Raw genomic sequence first — 22,179 nt, 5'->3', positions numbered from 1 at the left:
GTAGACACATTGACCACTATCGGGGTCTATTCACTGCTGATGTCTCCTCTTATTATTTTCAGTAATTGTATTTCACATGGGATTTTGTAGGATTTTACTTCATCTCATCTCCTTTCCATTCAGGTTCCTACAATATAGGATCTGCTCAGTGGATATCTTCTATATAAGATCCTTCTCCTGATTGACCCGTCAAGGAAGAATAGGAACAGAGACAAGATGGCGGAGAGTATAATAAATCTCACCCTAGAGATCCTCTTCCGGCTTACTGGAGAGGTGAGAGATTCTGATGATGTCACATTACATCATCTTATCTATGTTACTAACAGATGGACATGACTGGAGAGGTGAGGGACTCTGGAGATGTATGGAGTGATATTTATTACTGTGTCTCTCCATAACCAGGACTACACAGTAGTGAAGAAGACCTCTAGTGGGCGCTGCCAGGACCCTGTGTCTGAAGGATGGGGAAGAACCCTGAGCCCAATCACATGGCCTCCACCTCATCCCCTGATACATGAGGAAATCAATAGAGCAAAGATCCTAGAACTCACCAACAAGATGATTGAGCTGCTGACTGGAGAGGTGACACTGCTGGGAATGCTGGGACATTATACAGGAACGCTATGAAGGGATCTGGGTGCTGACTGTATCATTGTGTTGTCAGGTTCCTATAAGGTGTCAGGATGTCACCGTCTATTTCTCCATGGAGGAGTGGGAGTATTTAGAAGGACACAAAGATCTGTACAAGGACATCATGATGGAAGATCACTGGCCTCTCACATCAGCAGGTATTAGACATGACTAAATTCACACGTCCTCCCATTATCTGTATGTAAGGGATGAATTCAGTTACTGGATGTGTTTCCTACAGTTAAGGAAGAGAGGAGAACACCGGAGAGATGTCCCAGTCCTCTTCTTCCACAGGATGGTTCAGAAGAACATTGCAATATCCCATGGGATGATGATCAGGTAGATGGAGATAAGGTCTCCTGAAATGTTCCCTATGATCTGTAGAAAGGCTGTGAAGATCTTGTGTTCAGTCTTGTTTTATGTAACATGTTTTGTTATGGTGCTTAGAGATGAGCGAATTTTTCAAAAATTTGATTAGCCGGTTTGCCGAATTTTTTGTTGACGTAACTGATTAATTTGCCCTTCCTCTGATCCGTCAGAACAATAACCCACAAAAAACAGATCCTGTCTGTGGAGCATCCGCCTTCACTCGGTCAGCTTTTGCCCAATAATCCATCAATATTACTAATGCCAAAAAAAACAGGAGTGGATCCAAAACAGAGATGACACGTGAATGGAATCTTTGCATGTCTTCTGTGTTTTGTACCCACTCCTGCTTTTGGCTACCAAATCATAAGCCAATTCTGATGGGACCATACAGGCCTTACAGCTGCTACACAGATAGGATCCGTTGTGCATCTCATTTTTCCTTCTGACAGATCAGAAGAAAGGTCAAATAAATAATGATTTCAGCCAGGCCGAAAGCCAAAATAGTGGACCAGTCGTGAAGTGGGGAGGGTGGAAACAGCATAAGAAGTCCACAGAGTGGCCCAATGACAGGGTCTGCAGGTGGCAGCAGTATGAGGAGGTCACAGAGTGGCGCAATGACAGTCTGGAAAGGGCAACAGTATGAGAAGGCAACCGAGTTGCACAATGACACAGTCTGGAGGTGGTGGCAGTGGCAATATTCAAATTTGCAATATTTTGCGAACATTTGGGCAAATATTCTTTATATATTCGAGAATTCGTGATCTCCAGTCATTATTTACTTGATTGCGAAAATCGGCATTCGGAAAATACGCAATAAAATTCGCGATCAACACTACTCTTATAGGCAACTTTCCTATTGGTTGCTAGGGATGTTGCTAAGTGCCGATATTCGCAAAAAATTTGCAATAAATTTGCTATTAGTTTATTCGTGAATTCTCGAAGTGCTGATATTCGTGATAAAAATTCGCGATTCGAATATTCGCGCTCAACACTAATGAGGAGCCACCGAGTGGCACAATGACAGAGTCTGGAGGTAGCGGCAGTATCAGGAGGTTGTCATTGTTTTCATGTACTTTTTGTATATTTGTTGGTTCATAATATATATTTTCCTCACACTTTCAGACGTCACATGACGTCATTTGGTCCATACAGCAAAAGGAGTTTTTCAGTCACCCATCAATATTACCGAAAAACGCCACTTTGAAAGAGTGGCACAATGACAGTCTGGAGGTGGTGGATGCAGCAGAGACCACAGAGTGGCAAGGTGACATAGTGTGGACATTGCAGCAGCATGAGTAGACCACAGAGTGGCAAGGTGACATAGTTTGGATGTGGCGGCAGCATCAGGAGGCCACAGAGTGGCAAGGTGACATAGTGTGAATATGGCAGCAGCAGCAGGATACCACAGAGTGCAAGGTGACATAGTCTGGAGATGGCAGCAGCATGAGGAGAACACATAGTGGCAAGGTGACATAGTGTGGATATGGCAGCAGCAGAAGCAGGATACCAGAGTGCCAAGGTAACACAGTGTGGATATGGCAGCAGGATACCACAGAGTGGCAAAATGACATAGTGTGGAGTTGGCAGCAGCATGAGGAGACCACAGAGTGGAAAGGTGACATAGTGTGGAGATGGCAGCAGCAGGATACCACAGAGAGGCAAGGTGACATAGTGTGGAGATGGCAGCAGCATAAGGAGACCACAGAGTGGCAAGGTGACATAGGAGGTGGCGGAAGCATCCAGCGATCAGAGTGGCAAGCTGACATAGTATGGAGATGGCAGCGGCATGAGGAGACCACAGAGTGGCACAATGACAGAGCCTGGAGGTGGCAGCATCAGGAAGGTGACATACTGTGGAGGTTGGTGGCAATACCAGTACCCGCTGAAGATGGTGGGTGAAAGAAGGAGCATTTGGCATCAGATGTGTGGCATCAGGTGTGTAACAGCATCAGAATAGTAGCTGAGGCAGGTAGCCAGAAGAAACCGATCTCTTTTGTCAAATTGTTGGTGTGGCACCATGGATGATCTAGTCTGATGCATCAGGCATTGGTGTGTCGAAATCCTGGCTGATCCACGCCTGATTTATCTTGATGCAGTGTCCTACTATGTGCTATATGTGGGCACTTCAAGCTGTTGCTAAATGTCTAATCAAATGTATTGTGCTGTAATTCCCTTTACAGGGAATGTCTTTGCAATGTCTGCGTCTGAGCTTAGCAACATCCCTAGCAATCAATAGGAAAGTTGCCTACCCCTTACTATATAAGAAACTCCCCAGCAGCCATTTTCTGCAGTATTTTGCAGATCTGAGAGAGACAGCAGTGTTATTGCTCTGCTTTCCTGTGTCATTACATTAGATAGTTAGTTAGCTCATAAATATATATATATATGAGCTAACTAACTAATTACAGATAGTTAGTGGGATATAGTCAGTGTGGGTTAGATAGTGATATAGGTTCTGCTGTCTATACATACATAGTGCTGTGATGTCACAAGTTCACAACAATACTTAGTGCACCAATCAGTAATTTGTGGTTGTGGCAACCAAGAGAATGCACCCCGTCCCACCTGAGACTACCCTGCCCCTAAGCGGTTAGAATTATGCTGCAACCGCGACGTAGTAGGGACACCTGAAAGAGGGCAAAAGACATACTGAGTAGCAGGAGTAATTATTACAGCACAGATCACAAAACCAGACTTTGGAAAGCCATTGACATCTTGGTTTTGGGGTAAGGTATATAGCGGCTAAAAACACGAGGGGCGCCAACGACCCAACTTCTGGATGGCATGCGCTGGTACCTGATTCTTGTAAGCTGTGGATGCTGCACCTATACGAATAGATGTCCTGAGATCGTAGCTGGGTCGCCGCCCAAACTGGCAACTGAGGAGCGTATGTGAGACATGAACTGGTGAGAAGCGAGCGGTACCACCCCGAATGGCAATAGTGGACTATCTGGCCTGAACCTGCAGCTGATGAAGAACTCTGACAGGGCACCATCGATGAGACACAGGGAACTAGGACGTTGGGACTGGGGGACCTGTCTGCGAGGTCTTGGATGTCCTCAGCAGCAGCACGTAACCCTCGGGACCCTGGACCAACTGGCTGACTGTGAGAAGCTTGCTACTATCCCCAGGCCTCAAGAAACCATAGAAGGCTAAATAAACAGCGGATTTAAGCACCAGGCTGGGCAAAACCCCGAAAGGTTCTTATCCAGAATGTCAGATAGGTTACGAAAAGCAGTCCAGTAACAGCTTGTCTGCGTACTTGGCCTCCTGGTCCGCATCTGCTCAAACCCCTCAACGTAGCTTTGACAGCATGCACAGAGAACGCAGATGCCCGTTCAGGATGACTGACAGAGAGGAAATGCTGCACCCTCGACAAGTACGACTTCACCGTGTTGTGGGCAAGCTTGAGCTCCGAGTGGCAGTAGCCAATGAAGGCAAGGATGTATTCAACAAAACTGGACTCCCTTTGAGGGCATATTCCCTAAAACCTGCAAATGCCCTGCACCCAGTGCGATACGCCCTAGTTGTATACGGCGAAAGGGGCTTGGCTATTAAGGAGTGGGCCGTCTCTAGGTGACCTTTTAAACCAGTATTAGTGACTCGTGAAGGGGGACGGTAGCGCCCACAACATCCGCCTATGGCGTGACCTGCGAAAAGGGAGAAATTAGCCCTCGATAAAGCATCAGCTGCCACATTTTGAGAACCTGGCACATGCGTACTACTAACACAAAAATGATGTCGCAAGGAGAGTTGAACTAGACGTCTCAAGAGACATATGACATAAGACGACTTAGACAACCCATTGGTTAAGATATCTACCACCGCAGCGTTGTCGGTTACAAACAAAACAGTGCGATTTACCCAGCTGCTGCCCCAAACACGGGCGGCCACCACAATGGGGTACAGCTCGAAAAGTGCTGAGGTTTGCAGGAAACTTGGGATTTGTCTCACCTCAGCAGGCCACTCGCCTGCGACCAAGTGGGTGCCAAAATAGCAGCAAAACCTGAGCTAGCAGGTCTCTTGGGGGAGACCGGAACACCTAACTGGGAAAACAGCTCAACAATCTCCCCAGCCCTAAGGGGGCTGACCCTGGCCTCTAGATAAGCAGGAAGTAATGAATAACAAAACCCAATGGAGGCCTGAGCCAACTGATCAAAGAGCCACGGGCTGCTCCTAGATCAGAAAGTGAGTTTGGGGGAAAAGTAGTATCGGACCTTCCACTTATCAATAGAAGAATACCTCATGCCCACTTCCTCTAAAGGAATGAGGGAGTTAAAACTAGGGACGTGGTAACCATGTGGGGCTGACAGGTCGATGATAAGTCTCTCCTTCTTGCTAAACTTACCTGTGAACACCCCATCGGGACTAACTCTCCACCGCTGAAAGGGGGGCACTCCAAAAAGACCGATCAAAACCCTTCTCCAACTCGAACAGACACCCAGAAAGTAACACCCAGAGGGTGACCATGCACTTACCTGCTCAGAATACCTACGGACTGACAACCGCAGAACGGTAGTAACCCAGCACGACCTGGACGTGAGACAGTGCATGAGACACAAACCAAGCTTCCTCCCCCCTCCCCGACGTGTACCCCTACTACCTTGCCGATAAGCCAAATTTCAGGATGTAACTTGAGACAAGGTTTGGACCTAGAAACAAAACAATTAAGGCATCAACACTGGATTGTGCACATGTCGTGAGGAAACCCTGCGAATGTGTAAAACATGAATGATGGAATAAGAGCAGCATTTTTATTTTTTTTTACAACTTAACCCTTTACTAATTAAAATTTACTTAACCTGGAAACCTAGGGAGGGTAAAATACCAGGGCAAGCCGCATCTACTAAGCCCCCGTACTGGCTTAACACTGACACCAGCGAATCTAGGCCCCTGACCTGCAGTCTCCGCTAGGATTGCTCACAGCGGACCAGGCCTGTAGACCGTGCGGTACTCTGTAACCCGCTCTTCCCCGGAGACCTTGCTTCGCCAACTATGAATTCCCTTTTTTTTTTTTTTTTAAAACCCGTCCCTACTAAACCAGACCCAACACACCCGTCTAAGATCCCTAGTAATCACCTGCATGGATTCAATAACACCCTGTAGCTAAATAACCCCATGGGAAACCTTATGTACGGGCAGCAGAAGGAAGGCAGCCACCATCTATAACGTGCTCACCCTGACCAAGCTTAGTTCTCCCACCCCTGAAACCTGCCTAACTAACGACATGGCGGCCCGTGCCAGACTTTATTGAAAACCAAGCTTGTGACTTCTCCCCCCCCCCCCCCCCGACATGTACCCCTAGTACCTTGCTGATAAGCCACAAATCAGGGTGTAGCCGGGGCAAGTTAGGATCTAGAAGCAAAACAATCAAGACATTAACCCATTAACCCTGGATTGTGCATTCGTCGTAAAGAACGACGCAAACAAGTAAAAAAAAAAAAAAATTACTTTTTTTTTTCTTTTAATTTTTTTTTTTTTTCACCATTAACCCTTGCCAATAAGAATTGCATAACCTGGGGGGGAAGCTACCACCGCAAGCTGCGCCTACTAAGCCCCTGTACTGGCTTGACACTGAGACGAGTGAACCTCGGCTCCTGACCAGAAATCCCAGCTAGGATTTACTACGGTGGACCAGGTCTGTAGACCGTGCAGTACTCTGTAACACACCCCTCCCCGGAGACCTAGTACTCACCTGTATGGATTAATTAATCCCCCGTGCCTAAATGACCCTCTTGGCGACCTTGTGTGCAGCCGGCAGAAGGAAGCTAGCCACCGGCTATGACCTGCTCCCCCTGAACGGCCTGGTTCTCTCATCCCTGATCCCTGCCTCACTAACGGCACGGCGGCCCGTGCCAGACTTTAACGAAGATAAGGAGCGGGGCCACGGTATCCCTACACGATAACCGCGTGGGGAGCCGCGCAGCTCCCTGGCAGAGTGCACCAGTGCGGGGGAACCCCCATCAGCCAGGGGCCGACCCACCGCCGTCTGAACACCCGTACCGCGTGGGGAGCCGTGCAACTCCCTGGCACCATGAACCGGGCCAGGGGGAGCCCTTCATACACCGTGGCCCCCGCCCCCCATCAGCAAATTTTGTGTGCCGCGTGGGGAGCTCATGCTGCTCCCTGGCAGAGTGCACCAGTGCGGGGGTGACCCCCATCAGCCAGGGGCCGACCCACCGCCGGCTGGTCACTTCTGCTGCGTGGGGAGCAGTGCAGCTCCCTGGCATTATGAACCGGGACAGGGGGAGCCCTACTTCCATCAGGGGCTCAGCCCCCCACTGGTTTTGAAGTCGATGCCGCGTGGGGAGCCACGAAGCTCCCTGGCAGAGTGCACCAGTGCGGGGGTGCCCCCCATCAGCCAGGGGCCGACCCACCACCGGCTGGTCACTCCTGCCGCGTGGGGAGCAGCGCAGCTCCCTGGCATTATGAACCCTGGCATTTTGAAGTTGATGCCGCGTGGGGAGCCACGAAGCTCCCTGGCAGAGTGCACCAGTGCGGGGGAGCCCCCATCAGTCAGGGGCCGACCCACCGCCGGCTCGTTCCCCTCACCTAGGGGAACGAGCCCCCCGCCGGCCGGACCCTAACACTGTGCGCTGCAGAGAAGCAGCTTCTCACCCTCACCGACGTCAGGATATCCAGGTATGCTGAACTCCTCTCACTGGGAAGGCAGGTGTGGCTCATCAAACGCTGTAACGACGTACAGAGTGAGAGGGACGCTGGCTGTTGAAGTAGGCAGCCATGCCCCTCCCACAAATACAGGCCAATAAATCGGCCTTACACATGTAGTCAGACCTGTTAAAATGTGAAGTTGCACGTATTGTGCCAAAATATTAACATCATTATTGCCGATTTTGCAATCGCGAATATATTGGATCATTCTATCTGCATATAAAGCTATTGTAATGTTCTGCCGTGCCAACCATTTTCTCCAGTCTCAGGAAACTTCTAGCAGCTTGGAAAATGTTACTATAGTGACCCACACCTGTATTATGCACATATTACATTGCTGATTTTTGCAATCAAGACCATATTTGCAAATTCTTGAATTCACGAATATATGACAAATATTAGCGAAATACCGTGAATTCGAATATTGCCTCTGCCGCACATCACTTAGTAGGCTGCTGCGAAGCAGGTGCTCTACCCGGGGCACGTTTGGCTCCCGACCTCCCACTGCTGACTCCCAGCCACGCTTTTAACACACATAACCGCAGACGTGAACTGAGAATATATTTCTCTTTTTGTACTGAAATAGGCCAGTAAACGCTTTTATCAGAAATAAATGCACCAGTGAAGTGCGTATATATTTTTCTTTCTGTACTGAAATAGGTCACTGAACCCTTTTGCCACATATAAGTGCACTAGTGAAATGTGTATATATTTTTCTTTTTTTACTGTAATACGCCCCTATACGATTTCAGCAATAAAAACTGCAACAGTGCAGTGCGTATATATTTTTCTTTTTTTACTGAAATACGCCCCTTTACACCTTTAACAAAAATAACTGCAGAAGTGAAATGCGTTTATATTTTTCTTGTAGTACTGAATAAGATGCTAAGATATAAGCCTCTAAAGGCTTTCCAACATAACACTGGCAGCCCAATAACAAAAAGCTGGTATGACAGAGCTGTCTAATGACTATTTGGATCCCCAAATAATCTTTCCCTGCTCTTCTAAATCACTTTCCTATCACTGTCCCTAGCACCTTCTGACGTCTCTCCCTGCACTAAGATGCTGTGAAATGATTCCTCCCTATCCTTTCCCTGCACTAATCTTTTTTTCTGTCTTTTTTTTTTTTTTCCCACAATCATTTTTCCAATTACTGTCCCTAGAGCCTTCACACGTCTGTCCCTGCACTCTGAATGCTGGAAAATGTCTGACTATAAGATGGCCGACGTATTTATAGGTCTGTGACATCACAGGGCTGGCTGGTGATTGGCTGCATGCAGGCATGTCATTTTAGGTTATCCCGCCTTCCCAGAGTTCCTTGCCCCATGTCCTCAGTCCTCACACGTGTAGCCACAAAGTGCGAGGAAATCCGCATTCGTTGCAAATCTAATTTTTCCCCTCACCCATGACGGCACCCAGTGCGACTCAGGACCTCCCATCAGGACAGGAAACCTGAGAAGATAAAAAGGACACACCTCCACCCAACACCAGTTCAGGTTTCCTGTCCTCCGGGATGGGAGTTCCTGAGAAGCAGCACAGCAGATCGCTGCAGGACATACCTTAAGAGGAACCAGCGCTGGGGGGGGTCTGTGGCTTGGCCGTGGGAAGACCTATCCCTGGGGAGCGGTAGTTCTGTGGCCGTGCCGGAAGCCGCTCCCCACAAGTCTGCCTGCTCCCGCACTCGTTACCGGTCCTGCGGGGAGCCGCTGTGGCCGTGTTCAGGCGGCTCCCCACGCCGACATGTCCAGGTTAAAGATGGCGCCCGCGCGTCTAAGCGCTTATGCGCATGCGCGGGGCCGTCCTTCAGGGGGCCGGCTGATGACGTCGGAGGGGGCGGGGCTCTCTCCCGACGCGCAGGACCCGGAAGTGAGGGCCGAGGCGGGTCTTTTAAATCTATAAATACGGCAGCAGGTGCAGGCAGCCAGCGGGGCAGTTTCTTGTGCTGAAGTAGGATCCAGCTGAAGCATGTCGGAACCTACAGAGGGACGCGCTGAACCCCTGGACCCCTTGAGGCCTCCAAGTCCGATACTGGTCCTAAGGACGGGGAGAGGAAAAATTCACTTGGTGAGAATGTTCCTTTTTTTTACTAATATGGTGTTTCTGTCTTAGATCCCAAAGCCTCCTAAAAAGTCATCCTCCAAGTCCAAACACAAGGAGTGTGCAGACTGTAAAACGGCTCTATCTGCATCCTATCAGAAATCTCTGTGCACAGCTTGTATAGACAAGCTGGTAGCGGAACAGTCCAAGACCCTTACAAAATCTATGAAGTCCCTAATCAAAGCATCCTTCAAGGCGTTCAGTAAAGGCCGTGCCAGATCCCCGGATAAAGCCACAGAATATGATAGTGGGGAAATGGACTCGTCCGATAGTGAAGCCAGAGAATCCGGACAGTTAGATTCCAGTAATTTGGACTCCTCGGACGAGGAATACTCAGGGAAGTCCTTTTTTTTCCCCTGATGATACTCAGCCGTTACTGAAAGCGGTCCGAGCGACTATGCAATTGGAGGAAATTAAGGAGTCCAGATCGGTTGCGGATCAGGCCTTCCAGGCTTTAGGCCCTAAGAGACATAGAGTTTTTTCTGTACATGAGAGCATGCAGGCGATTATTAAAAAGGAGTGGAAGAATCCCGACAGAAAGTTCTTCATACCCTCTTCGGTTAAAAGAATGTACCCTTACGAAGAAAAAGTGTCCTCAAGCTGGGATAGGGCCCCTACGGTGGATGCACCAGTCGCCAAAATTGCAAAAAAGTCTGCCCTCCCTTTTGATGATTTAGGTTGTCTCTCGGACCCTTTAGACAAAAAAGCGGATATATATCTTAAACGGGCTTGGGAGACGTCGGCCGCCTGTCTCAGGCCGGCAGTCGCAGCCACTTGGGTTTCCCGGTCGCTGAGACTATGGATTGACCAGCTAGAAACGCACCTTAAAGAAAAAAGGCCTAGAGAAGAGCTCCTAGCCTCTCTCCCCTCCTTCGCAAAAGCAGCCGATTTTTTAACGGATGCCTCCACTGATGTGATGCGCTTTTCCGCCAGAGCCTCTGCTATGACAAACGCGGCTAGACGAGCTATTTGGCTTAGGTCCTGGAAGGGTGACCAGGGATCCAAGGACAGACTCTGTGCCCTTCCGTGTGAGGGCGACAGGTTATTTGGGTCATCTTTAGATGACATCCTGGAGAAGGCCTCCGACAAAAAAAGGGGATTTCCTGTCCCTCAGAAGCCCCCCTTTTTTCGTAGGCCCCAGCAGAGTTTTAGAAGGCAGAGGGGCAAGCCCTATGATAGGAAGGAGAGGGATCGTTTTCAGAGGAAATCTAGCGGCTCCCTTTTTAAAACCCAAGATAAAAAAGATAAGCAGCAATGACGCCAGTCTCCAGGTTGGGGGAAGACTTTCATCCTTCCTCCCGGCCTGGTCAGGGGTCACCCAGAACAAATGGGTTTTGGGAGGGATAGCAGAGGGATTCAGACTGGAATTTCTCTCCTACCCCCAAAATTTGTTCACCCGCACTCCAACTCCGAAAGATCCCTTAAAGTCCACAGTGTTAGAGGCAGAGGTTCAGTTGTTATTGGACAAAGGAGTCGTTTGTCAAGTTCCAAAAGAAGAGGAGGGCAGGGGGTATTACTCCCCACTCTTTCTGGTAAGGAAACCCAATGGGACTTTTTGGATGATTTTAAATCTAAAACGTTTGAACAAGTTCCTGGAATACAAAAGATTCCGGATGGAGACGATAAAGACAACTATAGACCTACTATACAAGGACTGCTGGATGGCAAGTGTAGACTTAGAGGATGCTTATTACCACATCCCTATTCATCCCTCCTCCCAAAAGTATTTGAGAACGGCAGTCCAAGTAAAGGGCCAGCTTCTACATCTTCAATACAGGGCCCTCCCGTTTGGGGTCTCACAAGCCCCGAGAATTTTTACAAAGGTTGTGGCGGAGATGGTGGCATTCCTCCGATTGTCCAGGATAGTGTTGGTACCCTATCTGGACGACTTTTTGTTCATAGCCCAGACAAAGGTACAGTTACAGACGGATCTTGTCCTGGTGTGTTCTCTATTGAAAGATCTGGGATGGAAGGTCAATCGAGAAAAATCTTGCCTAACCCCCTCTCAAAATTGCATATTTCTAGGGATGCAGCTGGACTCCACAGCCCAGAAAACGTTCCTTCCTCCAAAGAAGGTAGTTTCAACAAAGGAACATGTTTGGATACTTTTCCGCTCCTTCCGATGCTCCATCAGAAAGGTGATGGCAGTATTGGGGCACCTGACGGCCACGATTCCCGCCGTACCGTTTGCTCAGATTCACACAAGATCGTTACAGTGGGATATCTTAAAGATATGGAATGGTCTTCCACAAACGCTAGAGGAAAAATTTCATCTCTCCTCCAGAGCAAGGTATTCCCTCCTATGGTGGACATCCGAGAAAAATCTCTCGACAGGAATGCCCTGGTCCTTCATAGAACCCATACGGATAACAACAGACGCCAGTCCGTGGGGTTGGGGGGCTCATTCAGATGGGAATTATTGGCAGGGAAGATGGGATTTAAGAACCAGAGCCTGCACATCAAATTACAAGGAACTCGAGGCAGTAGAAAGAGTTCTAAGAGTGGCAGTTCCAGAAGTCTTAAACAAAAGGCTGGTCTTTTACTCGGACAATTCGACGACGGTGGCCTATATAAATCACCAGGGCGGAACAAAGATACCATCCCTAATCTTCCTCTGCCAGGAAATCTTCAAAATAGCAGAAGACAGGAACCTGCTCATATCAGCAGTGCATCTGAAGGGAAAAGAGAACACGGTGGCAGACTTTTTGAGCCGAGTGGAACTCAGTCAGGCAGAGTGGAGTCTGAACGGAGAAGTTTTTTCCCAGATTGTCTTAAAGTTTGGGACCCCAACTATAGACCTCTTTGCTACCCGGAAGAACAGAAAGACGGAGAGGTTCTTCTCTTTAAATCGCACAGAGAGTCCTACAGCGGTGGACAGTCTGGCCCAGGATTGGAGTCGGGAACACGGCTATGCCTTCCCGCCTATTTCTCTAATTCCACAGGTGCTGAAGAAGGTACGGAGGGAAGGAGCCTCTATAATCCTGGTAGCTCCGAAATGGCCCAAAAGAATCTGGTACTCCACCCTGTTAAATCTAGCCAGAGGCCCCCCCTGGATGATCCCTCCCAGGGAGGACCTCCTCTCCCAAGGGCCTGTATGCCATCCGAATCCGGAGATTCTCCAGTTGGCAGTGTGGAGTCTGACAGGGACATCTGGTTGAGGAGAGGGCTTTCTAACAAAGTTGTTTCCACCCTTCTAGGCAGTAGGAAAGCTACAACGGCCAGGAAGTATAATAGAGTTTGGAATATCTTTACTTCCTTTCTAGGGTCTATCCCTGATCCATTTAGCCCTCCAGAGATACCTAAAGTTTTGGACTTTTTACAGGCAGGTTTAGACAAGGGACTCAAGGCCTCCACCTTAAAAGTCCAGGTGTCGGCTTTGAGCTATTTTTTCGACTACCAGTTAGCAATCCATCCTTGGGTCAGACGTTTCCTTTCTGCCGCGGCCAGAATCCATCCTTCCGTAAGACCTCTTTCCCCCCCATGGGACCTAAACAGGGTCTTGACAGCCCTAACCGATAAACCCTTTGAACCCTTGTTAGAGATCCCAATCGACATCCTGTCCATTAAAATGGCCTTTCTCCTGGCAATTACCTCTGCTAGGAGGATCTCGGAGATCCAGTCCTTCTCAGCACATCCACCTTATACTATCATACAGGACGTTCAGGTAGTGATCAGGCCCCTGCCTTCCTTCCTTCCCAAGGTGGTCTCGGATTTCCACAGGAGCCAGGACATTGTGCTACCTTCGTTTTTCCCTAAACCTTCCAATAGCAGGGAAAAAAGTTTTCATTGCTTGGACGTTAAAAGATGCTTGTTAATATACCTTGATGCTACGGCTTCCTGGAGGAAAGACGAGAACCTTCTTGTCCAGTTTCTAGGTGGGAATAGGGGTAAAAAAGCATCCCGCTGGGTTATTGCCAGATGGGTAAAGAAGGCCATAACGAAGGCTTACATCTCCTTGGGTCTTTCCCCTCCTTCTGGGTTCAGGGCCCATTCCACTCGGTCGGTGTCTACCTCATGGGCGGAAAGGGCTGATGTGTCTTTAGCTCAGATTTGTAGGGCAGCTACTTGGAGTTCCCCACATACCTTTCTCAAACATTATAGGTTACAGCTCCATTCTGACGCCTCGTTTGGCTAGAAGGTCCTTCAAGCTGTGGCCCCCCCCTAGACTCTACTTATAGTCTATCTCGCACTGGGTGCCGTCATGGGTGAGGGGAAAACAACATTGCTTACCGGTAATCGTTTTTCTCGATACCCATGACGGCACCCGATAGTTCCCTCCCAATATACAGATATATATACAGATATATTTATATAAAAGATTATATATATATATATATATATAGGATATCAGTCAGGTCTATATGAAGTAATATAGATTTGTAAAAAAAAAAAAAAAAAAAGGGGGGTCTTTAATCCCTTATCACTCTCTCCGGAGAACAATTTATTTCTTCCACTGGTGTTGGGTGGAGGTGTGTCCTTTTTATCTTCTCAGGTTTCCTGTCCTGATGGGAGGTCCTGAGTCGCACTGGGTGCCGTCATGGGTATCGAGAAAAACGATTACCGGTAAGCAATGTTGTTTTCCTGAAATTCTAAACGAATTCCATTTCATCAGCATCGATTCGCTCCAGTAACAGGGCTGGCCATTGGAAGCTGCAGCCAGACCTCCTTCCCTGACCCATAAAGTGCGTAGGCACCCTGGCTCTTAAAGGGCCAGTGCACCTGTACTCCACTCTACACCAGCCAATGGCTGAAAACTTGTGGATGCTTAAGGCACCTTTCCCATGGCTTCTCTAGCTTGGTAGATCCTGCAAAGGTGCTATAATCTGTTTGTCTGTGTACTGAAATCTGCCTGATTCCTGGATTCTGAATCTCTGCCGCCTGACCTGACTCGTGACTGTTTACCATTCTGACCCTGTGCTGCCTGCCCTGACCTTTGGACTGATTATCAGATTAGCATAAACTCTGCCTGCCTTGACCTCCATATATGCCAGAATGCCTTGCCCTCTGCCTTCCATTAACCATGAGCTTTTCCTGATCTCTCTGTGCTTTGCACTTGTGTCTCTAACCCCTATGGGTCAGCTGCCAACCACAATGGGACTATTCCAAGAGGTATCTGCTTGGTGGCTCCCCTGCAGCAAATTTCAGATCCCTGTATTTGGAATAAAGGGTGAAAAGCAGGGGACTGCCAGGATAAGTTCCTCATGACAAGCCCAAATTTAAACCTCTCATTAGCCCCCATTATAAGCCATTATGCCTCTTATTAGCCCACATTATGCCTCTTATTAGCCCCCATATGCCTAATTAGCTCCCATTATGCCTCTAATTAGCCCCCATTATGCCTCTAATTAGCCCCTATATGCCTCATTAGCCCCATATGCCTCATTAGCCCCCATATGCCTCTAATAGTCTAATTAGCCCCCATTGTGTCTCTAATTAGCCCCATGTGCCTCTAATTAGCCCCCATTATGCCTCTCATGATTAGCCCCTATAATGCCCCCAGCAGCCACATTTTTTATAAAATAAAAAACCACTAACCTCTCCTGCTCCCGGACGCCGCCTACAATTTTCTCTCTCCTCAGTCGACTGTGCTCTGAACTGGCGCGCACAGCGTGAGGTCACAGAGCGCCCTCACGCTGTGTGCAGCCCTGCACAGCCGAGGACCAGGAAGTGGTAAGTTCAGAGCGTTTTGGTACTAATGAGCGTTTCCATAATCGAAGCGCTCATTAGTATTCACCTGGGGGAATCAGCGAGGGGGGGGGGGGGGGGCAAAGAACGCCACTAGTTGGCATGATTGATCTACGCCCACTGTCTGTAACAGTTTTATCCTTGTATAATGAGAAAGGTGGAGATGGCAGGATTACAGCTGACCATAGACATTACATGTTGTCTGGATCGTCTCACAATTTTCTGACTATGGTTACTGCTGTTTGGAACAAATAGGTTGCAGTTTTACAGGAGACCTGCAGATATTTGGGTCAGATAGCTCCTGCTGTCATGTCAGTTTTGGTCGTCATTCTAATTACTGATGTTTTCTGGTCATATAAAACCTTCAACATGACTTCAACCGTCTGATGACTTTTACAATATTTGTTTCACAGCTTGTGAATCCGGGTGAAGATCTGAACATTATATATGTTACAGAGACACATGTGAAGGGTGAGGAGCAGAGTATAGAGGACATTCCTACAGATGTCCGCCCAGGTGAGTAGTAACCACTAAATAAGGCCTCTTGCACACCGCCGTTGCCTGGCCGTGGCTGTATTGCGGGCCGCATACGGCAGTCCCGCAATACACGGGGCACCGGCCTTGTGCAACTCCGGCCTTGTGCAACTCCGAAGATGCGATGTGGTGCGGAACGGAAGCATGGAATGGAACCCCACGGAAGCACTACGGAGTGCTTCTGTGGGATTTCCAATCCAAGCTTCCGTTCCGCAAAAAATAGAACATGTTCTATTTTTTTGCGGAACAGACGGATCACAGACCCATTCAAGTTGAATGGGTGTGGATCAGTCCCAGCCACCGAACGGACGATGCAAGTGCATTGCGGACCGCAAATTGCGGTCCCCAATGCACAAAATGGAACCAATACGTTTGTGTGCAAGAGGCCTAAAACAGAGAAGACTCTACTCATTTTCTTAAGCTCAATTTTCTAGCATTTTAGATGATAAAACTTGCTGATCATTTATATTATGGACGTGAATATGGATATAAAATATACCTATGTGAGCAAGGCCTGTTCCATTATCATCTGCTAGAAGTACTTCAGAATATTTTTTTATTTATTTTTTTTTAAACTAAGGAACCATTAATTCCTTCAAAATAAGCCTAGTTTACATGTCAGTGTTTGGTGATCTGCAGTGACTGTCGGCCAAAACCCCATGCAGGTCAACAACACAGAAGTGGTGAAAATCTTTCCATTGTACCTTATCTCTGTGTAGGCTCCATTCCTGGTTTGAATAAATAAATGGTCGGTTTGCCTAATGGCCACATATTTTCTGTATAAAATATTATTTTGCTGTAGCTTGATCTAGGTGATCTACCATGGAGCTGAGGACGGCAAACATGTTTTGCGAATTATACTATTGCCTATTCTTTTGCATGCCCCATTTTCAGATATCCCAGTGGTACCATAGTACTGATGGCAGCCACAATTATTATTCATAAGGCCAGTGTATATGCTAGGCTATTTGTATAAGCAGTTCTTGGTGTAGATGGTTCAGCCAATACTAGGAATATATTATGAAGGCCGGATAAGTCTAAAGAAACTTTGTATACATAGAAATAAAATAAAAAATGAGATACCAGCCTTACACTTGTTCTACAGCTATGGCTTCTTTGAGACAATACTGCTCCTCCTCTCTGCCCTTGTTTTATGGCAAAGTGCATGCAGCCATCAAGAAGTGTGTGACACTGACGCCACCTAATAGCACTGACTCACAGGTCCCTATATTATTCTCCATTGAGCCTTTCACCAGAAAAGAGAGGTGGTAGACACATTGAAACCTATGGAGATGCTGGCTTCAACCCAAAAGTGGGAAACTACAAGAGAAGAGCCTGATGGCCTAACAACATGATCTACTGGTCCTTGCTCGGAGGTCTACTGATAGCTAATAATCTGTTTTGCCATTAACCACTTCAGCCCCGCTAGCTAAAACACCCTTAATGACCAGGCCACTTTTTACACTTCTGCAGTACACTACTTTCACTGTTTATCGCTCGGTCATGCAACTTACCACCCAAATGAATTTTACCTCCTTTTCTTCTCACTAATGGAGCTTTCATTTGGTGGTATTTCATTGCTGCTGACATTTTTACTTTTTTTGTTATTAATCGAAAGTTAATGATTTTTTTGCAAAAAAATGACATTTTTCACTTTCAGCTGTAAAATTTTGCAAAAAAAAAACGACATCCATATATAAATTTTTCGCTAAATTTATTGTTCTACATGTCTTTGATAAAAAAAAATGTTTGGGCAAAAAAATAATGGTTTGGGTAAAAGTTATAGCGTTTACAAACTATGGTACAAAAATGTGAATTTCCGCTTTTTGAAGCAGCTCTGACTTTCTGAGCACCTGTCATGTTTCCTGAGGTTCTACAATGCCCAGACAGTAGAAAAACCCCACAAATGACCCCATTTCGGAAAGTAGACACCCTAAGGTATTCGCTGATGGGCATAGTGAGTTCATAGAACTTTTTATTTTTTGTCACAAGTTAGCGGAAAATGATGATTTTATTTTAATTTTTTTTTTTCTTACAAAGTCTCAAATTCTAGGAACTCGCCGTGCCCCTCACGGAATACCTTGGGGTTTCTTCTTTCCAAAATGGGGTCACTTGTGGCGTAGTTATACTACCCTGGCAATTTAGGGACCCAAATGTGTGAGAAGTACCTTGCAATCAAAATCTGTAAAAAATGGCCTGTGAAATCCGAAAGGTGCACTTTGGAATATGTGCCCCTTTGCCCACCTAGGCTGCAAAAAAGTGTGACACATCTGGTATCGCCGTACTCAGGAGAATGTTGGGGAATGTGTTTTTGGGTGTCATTTTACATATACCCATGCTGGGTGAGAGAAATATCTTGGCAAAAGACAACTTTTCCCATTTTTTTATACAAAGTTGGCATTTGACCAAGATATTTTTCTCACCCAGCATGGGTATATGTAAAATGACACCCCAAAACACATTCCCCAACTTCTCCTGAGTACGGCGATACCAGATGTGTGACACTTTTTTGCAGCCTAGATGCGCAAAGGTGCCCAAATTCCTTTTAGGAGGGCATTTTTAGACATTTGGATCCCAGACTTCTCACACTTTCGGGCCCCTAAAAAGCCAGGGCAGTATAAATACCCCACATGTGACCCCACTTTGGAAAGAAGACACCCCAAGGTATTCAATGAGGGGCATGGCAAGTTCATAGAAAAAAAAAAATTTTGGCATAAGTTAGCGGAAATTGATTTTTTTTGTTTTTTTCTCACAAAGTCTCACTTTCCGCTAACTTAGGACAAAAATTTCAATCTTTCATGGACTCAATATGCCCCTCACGGAATACCTTGGGGTGTCTTCTTTCCGAAATGGGGTCACATGTGGGGTATTTATACTGCCCTGGCTTTTTAGGGAATATAAATGTCTAAAAATGTTTACGCATTTGGATTCCGTGAAGGGTATGGTGAGTTCATGTGAGATTTTATTTTTTGACACAAGTTAGTGGAGTATGAGACTTTGTAAGAAAAAACAAACAAAAAAAATATATATTTCCGCTAACTTGGGCCAAAAAAATGTCTGAATGGAGCCTTACAGGGGGGGTGATCAATGACCGGGGGTGATCAGGGAGTGTATATGGGTGATCACCCGCCTGTCATTGATCACCCCCCTGTAAGGCTCCATTCAGACATCCGCATGTGTTTTGCGGATCCGATCCATGTATCCGTGGATCCGTAAAAATCATACGGACGTCTGAACGGAGCCTGACAGGGGGGTGATCAATGACAGGGGGGTGATCAATGACAGGGGGGTGATCAATGACAGGGGGGTGATCAGGGAGTTTATATGGGGTGATCATGGGTTAATAAGGGGTTAATAAGTGACGGGGGGGGGGGTGTAGTGTAGTGTGGTGTTTGGTGCGACTTTACTGACCTACCTGTGTCCTCTGGTGGTCGATCCTAACAAAAGGGACCACCAGAGGACCAGGTAGCAGGTATATTAAACGCTGTTATCAAAACAGCGTCTAATATACCTGTTAGGGGTTAAAAAAATCAGATCTCCAGCCTGCCAGCGAGCGATCGCCGCTGGCAGGCTGGAGATCCACTCGCTTACCTTCCGTTCCTGTGAGTGCGCGCGCCTGTGTGCGCGCGTTCACAGGAAATCCCGGCCCTCGCGAGATGACGCGTATATGCGTCGTTGTGCGCAGGGCTGCCGCCTCCGGACCGCACATCTGTGTTAGGCGGTCCGGAGGCGGTTAAAGGGATTCTGTAACCAGGTTTCACCCCCTCCAGATAAAAATATGGTTATGTACAGGGAGCTTTAACCATTCCTAATGTGGTCTTATAAATGTAATCTGTAGGCTCATTTTGCTAAAAATACGCTATTACTAACCTGTCATTCATAAAAATAAGGTGCCCAAGGGGATGTAAATGGATCCAAGCTGCCGCCCGCACCCGCCGCTGTTAGTGCCCAGCTCCACCTTTCCCGACCTCAGCACCGCCTCATAATCTTCTGTGACGCCTCCTGCTCTCCCTCCCTCCCGCCCCTCCTCCTGCTGTAAGATCGCTGTGACGCCTCCCGCTCTCCCTCCCTCCCCCCTCCTCCTGCTGTAACATTGCGATGTTACAGCAGGGGGAGGGAGGGAGAGCGGGAGGCATCACAGCGATCTTACAGCAGGAGGAGAGGGGAGGGAGAGCGGGAGGCGTCACAGTGATCTTACAGCAGGAGGAGGGGGGAGGGAGAGCGGGAGGCGTCACGGCGATCTTACAGCAGCAGGAGGAGGGGGGAGGGAGGGAGAGCGGGAGGCGTCACAGAAGATTATGAGGCGGTGCTGAGGTCGGGAAAGGCGGAGCTGGGCACGAACAGCGGCGGGTGCGGGCGGCAGCTTGGAACCATTTACATCCCATTGGGCACCTGTTTTTTATGAATGACAGGTTAGTAATAGCGCATTTTTAGCAAAATGAGCCTACAGATTACATTTATAAGACCACATTAGGAATGGTTAAAGCTCCCTGAACATAACCATATTTTTATCTGGAGGGGGTGAAACCTGGTGACAGAATCCCTTTAATATCTCAGTCGACAATTCAATTTTGCTCCATGCTTAGCAAATTTGAAGGACATTTTCTACAGAAATATTATAAAATATAATATCATTCTAAGGTTATATTATTCAAAGTTGTAAAGTATGTTCTCTTTTTGACAGATGACTGTAACAGGAGCTCAGAAGAACATCTGGTGTCTTCACATTTTAAAGCAGATGATCATGTTGTCACACAAGATACCTATAAAAAACATGCCATTATCACAGATGTACCCTCTGACATTCACAGCAAAAATCCATCATCTGATGCTATGAAACACGCTGAGGAGAAGCCATTTTCATGTTCAGAATGTGGGAAATGTTTTTCTTTAAAAAAAACTCTTGTAATGCACCAGAGAATTCACACAGGAGAGAAACCATATTCATGTTCGGAATGTAAGAGATGTTTTGCTTGGAGATCGGATTTAGTTAGGCATAAGCGAAAACATACAGGGGAGAAGCCGTTTTCATGTTCATATTGTGGGAAATGTTTTAACCAGAAATCAGATCTTGTTATACATCAGAGATGCCACACTGGGTCAATGCTATTTACATGCACAGAATGTAACAAATCTTTCAACCAGAAATCAGCTCTTCTCATTCATCAGAGAATTCACACAGGGGAGAAACCATTTTCATGCCCAGAATGTGGGAAATGTTTTGCTCAAAAATCAAGTTTTGATTACCATCAGAGAACTCACACAGGAGAGAAGCCATTTTTATGTTCAGAATGTGGGAAATGTTTTAACAGGAAATTACATCTCGTTACACATCAGATAATTCATACAGGAGAGAAGCCATATTCATGTTCAGAGTGTGGGAAATGTTTTACTCGAAAATCAAGTCTTGATTACCATCAGAGAACTCACACAGGAGAGAAGCCGTTTTCATGTTCAGAATGTGGGAAATGTTTTACAAACAGATCAAATCTTTTGAAACATAGGCATATTCACACAGGAGAGAAACCACATTCATGTTCTGAATGTGGGAAATGTTTTACCCACAAGTCAGGGCTTGTTACACATCAACGAACTCACACAGGGGAGAAGCCATTTTCATGTTTAGAATGTGGGAAATCTTTTCCTTGGAAATCTGATTTTGTTAGACATCAGAGGAGTCACACAGGGGAGAAGCCACATTCATGTTCTTAATGCGGGGAATATATTAACTGGAAATCTAATTTTGTTAGACCAAAAGAATGTACACAAGGGAAAAGCCATTTTTATGTCCTGAATGTGGGGAATGTATACCCACAAATTACATCTTTATAAACATTGCATTTTCTTTCGTTAAATTATACAAACATTTCACTTACAGTCAAAGTAAAGTCATGTCACACAGGAGAAAGGGAAATCGGTTAAGATTCATAAATGACGATTATGAAATGTATGTAATTACTAATCAATGTCTCTTATCCAAAAAGCAAATAGAATCCAGATAGCTCACCTGTATATCCACCATGTGCAGAGACTATTTTACATTAATTTATTTAACTGAATATTAAAACTTGTTTCCAATTATTAAAAATATTTGCTTTAAAGCTTGTATAGTTGTGTTTATCAATTTATATTTTGTTATTTGTTGCATGTGTAAGGATTGCTCTCTCTGCCTGGGACGGCGATGACAGACTT

General features: G+C 46.7%; 1 protein-coding gene across 2 annotated transcripts; it reads left to right on the top strand.

Annotated features, from left to right (window-relative positions):
- Window positions 1–339: 339 nt before the first annotated feature.
- Window positions 340–22,093, top strand: LOC122924149 (oocyte zinc finger protein XlCOF6.1-like). Of its 2 annotated transcripts, none has more exons than XM_044275085.1 (5): window positions 340–344; window positions 665–788; window positions 872–969; window positions 15,867–15,969; window positions 20,672–22,093. In XM_044275085.1, exons 2-5 carry the CDS (start codon window positions 704–706, stop codon window positions 21,697–21,699), a joined length of 1,314 nt encoding a protein of 437 aa, XP_044131020.1. In that variant the 5' UTR covers window positions 340–344; window positions 665–703; the 3' UTR covers window positions 21,700–22,093. The 2 variants fall into 2 exon arrangements, with proteins under 2 accessions (XP_044131020.1, XP_044131019.1); XM_044275084.1 differs by lacking the exon at window positions 340–344 and adding an exon at window positions 546–582.
- Window positions 22,094–22,179: the final 86 nt, after the last annotated feature.

This window comes from Bufo gargarizans, unplaced genomic scaffold, assembly GCF_014858855.1.
Source record: "Bufo gargarizans isolate SCDJY-AF-19 unplaced genomic scaffold, ASM1485885v1 original_scaffold_850_pilon, whole genome shotgun sequence".
Lineage (NCBI taxonomy): Eukaryota > Metazoa > Chordata > Amphibia > Anura > Bufonidae > Bufo > Bufo gargarizans.
This window is presented reverse-complemented; position numbering and strand designations above follow the sequence as displayed.

Coding starts and splice junctions, on each gene's coding strand:
- LOC122924149 (XM_044275084.1), top strand. CDS start 559: ATGATTGAGCTGCTGACTGGAGAG. Junction 583..664: donor TTGAGCTGCTGACTGGAGAG/GTGACACTGCTG, acceptor TTGTGTTGTCAG/GTTCCTATAAGGTGTCAGGA. Junction 789..871: donor CTGGCCTCTCACATCAGCAG/GTATTAGACATG, acceptor TGTTTCCTACAG/TTAAGGAAGAGAGGAGAACA.